The 7,220-nt window shown below is 52.6% G+C and overlaps 1 protein-coding gene across 1 annotated transcript in view; it reads left to right on the forward strand.

Annotated features, from left to right (window-relative positions):
• LOC109292083 (collagen alpha-1(VII) chain-like) overlaps positions 1-7,220 on the forward strand; it is a 262,997-nt gene that overhangs the window by 178,822 nt on the left and 76,955 nt on the right. The window contains 6 exon segments of the mRNA XM_019509339.1: positions 1,896-1,931; positions 2,250-2,285; positions 3,708-3,767; positions 4,947-5,072; positions 5,865-5,936; positions 6,303-6,338. Of these exon segments, the coding sequence (XP_019364884.1) occupies positions 1,896-1,931; positions 2,250-2,285; positions 3,708-3,767; positions 4,947-5,072; positions 5,865-5,936; positions 6,303-6,338 (366 nt within the window).

Here is a 7,220-nt window from a genome sequence, read left to right on the forward strand (position 1 = left end):
GGGGAGGAGGGAGTCAGGCTGCCCACACTGCGGGTGCAGCAAGGGGGTGGAGTGCATGAGGCTGCCCTTGCAACAAGGGCAACCCCGGGACCAGGGGAAGAGCTGCCCTCCATCCCACTATGCTAGTTCTTGCATAGTGGGATAATGGTTTTCTTCTCGGCTCTGCCGGGGCTGCCTGTGCACCGTGTACAGCTTCTTTTGGGTGGCTCAGCCTGTTACACCCAGCATGACGCTGGGGCCTTTCTTTTATACAAGAGATGTACAAGCAAATTTTTATACAAGAGAAGTGCAAGAGAAGCTGAAGCCAGTTCCTCCAAACTATACCCTGGTTTACTGGGCTATTATCAGGCAGGCAACATTGCCAAGAGCAGCTGCATCCTGCAGAAAATACACAGACATCCTCACTACCAGGTGGTGAGAGCTCAGGCCCCTCCAAATCTGTCCTCGTGCTTTGAGGCAAGGTCTAGACTCCTATGCCCTTGTGTGGAGGACTTTTCTACAGTTCAGGTTCAAATGTCTGTATTTGCACCCTTTTCTCTGAGGTTATACTCTCTTGGCCAACTGAGTAGGGAGCAGGGAAACTGCGGCATGGATTTTGAGCATGGCTTTTCTCTGGCGTTGGGTGTGATCACTGCCCGTGCATGTCAGCTCACTTGAAAATGCCCCTTGCAGTCATAGTTTCATAGACGCTTCAAGTGAGCTTCTCTCGCGTGCTTAACATTGTGATTCAGACTGAACCATGTCTGGGATCAGAGTATCTGTGGAGGAATATAGTGACACACCGAGCACAGCAAAAAAGGGGTGAAGGGTGTTCGGGACTCCCCAACAAGTTACGTGAGTTCTCTGCATGGGGCCATCAATACTTTGGATCCTGTGGCCACCCTTGGTCACCTGCTGGACTCCTCTTCCTCTTCAGTCCCCTCCTTAGGCAGGTTCCTCTTCTCTCCCCACTCCCCATCTTCACGATGGATGTTCTCACCAGTCCCCAGAGACCCGGTGTCTCCCTGACTCCTGCCTGTCTTGAGCTACAGAAGCCCATTGAGCTGGACCCCAAAATGGTCATCTCAATATGCTCCTACATCAAGCCAGATGCCCCACCACCTTGTGCCTTTCACATGGTCCAAGTAGGAGTGAAATGCTCCCAGACACAGACGTGTCATGTGTCACACAGATGTGTCATGTGTCACGCTTGCTTTGCAGGTGTGGCAATGGCTGCCGGTGGGGGGGTCTAGAGCAGCAGGAAATTGGGCCTGGCAGTGTGACTCATGTGGGATGGACTGTGGTCGTTGCCCTGATGACTGAAGTGCTCCCAAGAAGATGCTGTTCTCTTTTTAATCTGCTGTTAAGCAGATAAGCTATTTGGAAATATTAAAATGTGCATTGACGTCAAGGGAAGACAGATGGGGTTATCAGTCAGGGCTAGGAGCTAGCAGAAAGGGCGGCTGTCCACTCCAAGGCATGTGCCAGACTTTGCATTGTATGCCAGATGACTGCAGACTGCAAGAGATTACGGTCTGGGGTGGCGAGGCAGTGGGGGTAGGGGTCACACAGCAGGTCCCACCAATCCCTTGTGATAGACAGCCCCAGACCAGGCTCTTAATTGATGCATGAAGTCACTTGTCCATGAAAATGGACTGATATGAGTCTCTGCATCATTTGCATCCAGGCCGTGAGTGGGTGGACAAAGCAGCCAGGATGGCAGGGTCTGTGGCTACAGTCAAGGACGTGTCATTGCACAAGTGTCTCGGGAAGAAATTCTGAGCCTCCAAGGGGCTTGTGTGGTACTGCACCTTTAAATGGTCACAACCATGAGTGCCTTGGTAATGTGGGAGCTCCTAATGAAGGAGATGAGGGAGGACCAGGTGGCTGTGTGACCTGGTGCTTTTTGTTTGCAGGGGGAGCCTGGGGAGCTGGGCGAGCCTGGAGAGAAGGTGAGCCTGGATCTAGAGGAAGAGCAGAAGTTTCTTAGTCTGAGTATGGGCATCCAGCATTTAGGGGTGGCCCAGAGTCAAGATAAAGACTAAGGATTGGTCAGTCTGTGCAGTTTGTCCCTTTTAGCCCATGACCATCCCTTTGTGCCTCAAAAGCAAGTGCCTCAACCCCAGCTAGAGATCCTCGGTCACCTAGAGATCCTCTGTGCAGCTTGTGGACTGCATGGAAATCTCCGACCTGACCCAGGGCCCCATACAAGCCACATCCTTCTCCCTGTGGGCAAGCAGAGGCTTCCCAGCTCTCTTTTTGTTTTCTAGGGCACCAAAGGAAGCAGAGGTGAAAATGGTCAAAAGGTAAAAGATGACTTTGGTACCAGTGTTAGCAACTCTTCTGCGTAGGCTGCTGTCTGGCCTTCACATGTCGCTGTCCTACTCCTAGCCCTTCTCCATGCATCCCCACCTGCTTGTCAGGTGCCCAGCTTGGCAATGCAGCATGCGTTAAAAGATTGACTGTTACCTATTGGCATCTCTTGGGTTTTCACCAAGCTAGAGCTGCTTATTTTCTCCTTGTAGTTATGTCCTGCCATGAGCACAAAAGCTAACTCTCCTCCATCAACACACTGCAGGGGCCTTGCATCCGCCCCTCTGTCCATTGTGGTTTGTGGGTTGTGTGGATCCCATCCTCGTGATACTCCTCAGTGTGAACTGTAGGCAAAGCAAGGTGCCTGGATTGATCTTAGCGGGCCCATGGTGGAAGGAGTGGGGCCTTCCTGTTTGCTCTTCATCTCCCTTCCCTGTCTCCATAGGGAGAAGACAGGGTAGATATGTGCCTTATAGACTAAATCAGAGATATATGTAGCACAAGTGTCTGGGAGTCCAATCTCACTTCATCAGGTGCTGTGCAAGGACAATGCACAAAGTGGAGAACGATTTGAATACAAAAGGGAGGAGACAGGGTAGCGGGGAGCAAAACTTTAAAAACCAGCCTGAATGGGCGCTGTGGAACAAGACATCATCCATAGGCTGGATTGTGTTAAGTATGGCTTAAACGGGGGCTTATCCCGTTACCTACATTGGTTTTTGTGATGCCTTTCTTGCATGCTTATTTGCCTCTCCCAGCACTGCCCCTCCTTCCTTTCTTTTGTATTCAAACCACTTTCTCCAGTTTATATGCTGCTCTGTGCATGTCCTTTCACAGCATCTGATGAAGCGAGCTTGGGCTCACAAAAGCTTATGCTATATATATCTCTGATTTAGTTTGTAACCCGGGTACACCCTAGGACGTGCCCTATTCTCAGTCAGATGGGATGGGTAGACAGGAGGAGGTGCTGTGAGAGGGATGCCAGAATTTCGAGCAGATCCCTCTTTCCTCTATAGTTTCATAGTTAGCCCAAGAGTTTCATATATAGTTTCCTCTATAGTTTCATAGTTTCATAGAGTTAGTCCAAGCCCAAAGTTCTTAACTACATACAATTTATTAAGTTATAACATAAAACATAAAACTAAATATCATATATAAATATTTACACAGAGAATGCTAACCAGTAACCAAGGTCAAACCCTAAATAACACTATTTACAATATCACAATACAACATTTCAATCACAAAATATAAGTCGCAAACATGAACAATCTTAATAACATCTATTCCTTAATATAGTCGTGACCCATGGCAAGAGATAGTCCCCCTTCCTATGGGGTCCCTGGTGGGTGTCCAGGAAGCACCAGGGGCCTGACTTCAGGCTAATGTAGCTAACTGCCTCCCTCTGTTTATAGGGAGAACCGGGAGTTGGGTTTAGAGGCCCCACTGGTCAGGCTGGACCCCCAGGACTGAAGGTCAGTGTCTGTCCAGTTTGGAGCGGGAGGTCAATTCTGCTTTGGCATGACCCAAGGAGGGCTCAGCTGGCTCTCTGCATCCCTGATCCGGCCTCCTAGGTTGCCACAGGGTAGCTGGGGCTTGCAAAGATAGACAACCAAAAGAGCCAAGCCCTTGAAGGTGGGATTGCCAATATGTTTGGGTCTAGGGAGCACATGATGTGTTTCCTTTTCTCCTTTGGGTTGGGAGATTAAGGATCATTTAACCACTTCAGAAGCAGGATGATGGAGAAGCAGGAGCGAATTAGATTAGCAAAGCACGAAACCCCAGGACTGGGATAGTCGGTGCGTCACAGGCGTCACAGGGTTGGGGTGCACTGCAGCCTGGAATAACAGAGCTGAGCTTGTTGGCTGACTTTGGGGAAGGTGTGTGTGGCACTGGGGCTACTTTAACTGGTGGGTGCTGCACTGGGGCAGTGGGGGTATATGAGTCCTATAGGTAGGGAGGGACCTACCTAAATCACAGCTTTATGGATTTCACAGAAACTCTGAAATGCGGGATTGCCTGCAAAATCTATGCAAAAGATAAAAGCCTAATAACAATAAGTTTTTAATTCTTTCTCCCCTCCCTCAGGCAGGTCTCACAGCCTGTCTAGGAGGGGGAAGCCGCCAGATGGTGGGGTGGCATGAAGGGGGCAGCAGACAAGGTGGCTACTGCCCTTCCTCCCTCTTCCCCACCCCCAGCCTCTCCACCAATGAGCACTGCGGGATGGGGCTGAATGAAGGGCAGCCACCAGTTAAGATGGCAGCTGCCCCCTTGTCCGTCCTCTCTCTGGGGCTTTTCTGCCAATGAGTGCTGAGGGGCGGGGCCTCCCCACCAATCAGCACCCAGGGGCGGAGCTGCCACAAAATGCCCACGAAACGGAACAAAGCCACGAGTTAAGTAGGTCCCTACTTATGGGGAACCTGGGACCGGAGTAGCTGGGGTGGAGCAGGTCTGCCCTGCCAGCGGTGCTCAGAGAGATGCCCACCAACCCCGTCCCTGGCACATGCCACGGGCTGTAGCGCCAGGTAAGGACAGGAAGCAAACCCACCATGACCCAGCAGATGAAAAGGGAGTGAAGGCTGCCAGACAGCCAGCTGGCTGGTGCTGCTTGCCACGCACATTGTGACTGCATCTGTATGGTTTCTTTGCAACAGGGCGAGCCTGGGGCACCAGGGCCTACAGGGGCACAAGGCATCCAGGGCATCCATGGCAATCCAGGGATCCCAGGATCACAAGGGGACAGAGGAGCCCTGGGGCTGCCGGGAACGCCCGGGCGAAAGGTAGGGCACGTGTGACAGGGGCTGGACTGTGCATGCACATGAGAAAGCAGTGCAGAGGGGTGCATGGGGGGAGAGGCATTACATCTGGGGCTCTTTGGGATGACTGAAGGAAGGGCCCCTATGGGAAGAGGGAGATGCGGTCCTGAAGGCCACCCTCGGCCTCTCTGCAAGAAATCAGGAAGCAGAGCTGTTCTCCAGGCACGTCCTGATGCTGGGACTCTCCGGGCAGTGGTTGTGTCGCCCTGACCCAAGCTGAGCCGACTCAGGCTTCCCACCATGCACGACGCTTGCAGGGCACAGACCAGGCTGACTGGGGGTGGCAGGATGACGCACGAGGAGGGTTCATTCTTGGCAGCGCCGCGGAGGGCACGATGCTCCTTGCCTCTTCTCAGGAGGTGCTGAGAGCAGCCGCAGGCACTGAGTCCCCGCGAAGGGGATGTGAAGCATCTGAATCGAGTCTTATGCCACAAGCTCAGCAAAAGCAAACTGTGTCCCCCTCCCCACCACCCCTCTCACCACCGATGTGCTTACTGCAGGCCTGTTCCTCAGGCCAACTCTACCCTGGCGTGTGCCAGGGGCACTAGTGCCAGTTAAGGACATGAAGAGCCCAAACCACTGCATGGTTGCCCTTACTATAAGCTTCTTCTAGTGCCCAAATCATTCAGTGCTGCAGGTCCCACCCCCCGCTCCAGAAGTCTGCGGGGGAAGATAGAGAGATGCCCCTTCCCTCTCTGGAGGTCTGGGGCAATGCCACCAACCCTATCTCCTTCCTAACAGCATTTCTCTTTGAAGGGAGATCGCGGGAAGAGAGGCAGGAATGGCTTTGCTGGGCCAGCTGGACTCCCCGGGCCCCTGGGAAAACAGGTGATCTTCGGCGCTTAAATTCGGAGCATACTGTAGTCAGGGATGGGAGGGCACGTCCCGTCTGTCCTCGTCACGCCTATAGCCCTAGAGCAGGTTACGGGCTGCCTGGGTCATGGACCCAAGACTGAAGGTCTGAGCCCAGGTGGGGAGGAGGGCTTTCCTCATGGGTGCCGGGTTCCCTCCACGTGGGGCAAGACCCAGCGAGAGCTCACCAGGGCACTTAGTGCTTCTGCCCAGTTCTTCTCACCAGCATGGAGCCCCCTTTGAAATCTCTGCGGCGTGCCTTGAGGTCTACCCGTGTGGTACGGGACAGCAGAGCCCAGCCAAGGGTCTGCAAACCAAGTTCTCAGCTTTCTTCCTCTGCAGGGACTTCCTGGAGCTGACGGGCCCAAAGGCAGCAAGGTGAGCAGTATATGCCGGGAACCCCAGTGAGGATGCAAATGAGAATGCCCATGTAGCAACCTCAGTCCAACGCTGCTGGATGGGGAGGGATCTCCATGCTGAATAGCACAGAAGGGAAATGCATTGTGACGTCTTCCCATTGCCCTTTCCCAGCCTTCGGTGTCACCCCTTGCAGCTGGAGTCAACCCTGACCCTAGTCGCATCTCCCTGCTCTCCAAAGGGCCTCCGTACCTTCCCCAGAAGTGTTGGCAAGAAAGGGACCTGATTGAAAGCCCCCTGAGATTTTTTCCATGGGTTGCTGTGGGCTTCAGCCCAGGCCCCTGGATGAGGGATGCTCTTAGAAAAGGAAATATTGCTCATAAAATGATGGGATCCATGTAGGGATTGCCCTCCAGGAATTAGATATAAATCTTCAGGAGACTGCTGAGAGTCACCCAGGAGATAAAGGATAGGGCATCTGTTAAAATAAATATTAAATGTTGGATGCAATTTATACAGTAGTCCAGTGGGTTTTTAAAATGTGGTAGTCATGTGCATTTGACTTCCTGAGCACAGGACAGTAGATCAGTCTTTAATGTCCTTGCATCATGTAATAAAACCTCCCGAAAAAGAGTCAGAGTTGGCAACCTCAGATCCACGTGAGCTACCTTGTTTGGCCTTCCAGGGAAGGGGTTGCAGAGCGCTTCATAGCCTTTGGGTAGGATAACGTTGATACGGGGACTTGGCTTGAACTCAAGTGCTGGGAACGTTGTTGACGTCAGTGGGTTTTGGATTATGCCACAAGTGACCGGGGCATGCTCTGTGTGTGGCACATGGGGACCAGCAACGCAGCAACAGATAGGGCAGGGAGCAGAAAGTAGAGCAGCAGACAGGGCAGGGGAA

Source organism: Gavialis gangeticus, unplaced genomic scaffold (assembly GCF_001723915.1).
Source record: "Gavialis gangeticus isolate Ggan-Ray unplaced genomic scaffold, GavGan_comp1, whole genome shotgun sequence".
NCBI lineage: Eukaryota > Metazoa > Chordata > Crocodylia > Gavialidae > Gavialis > Gavialis gangeticus.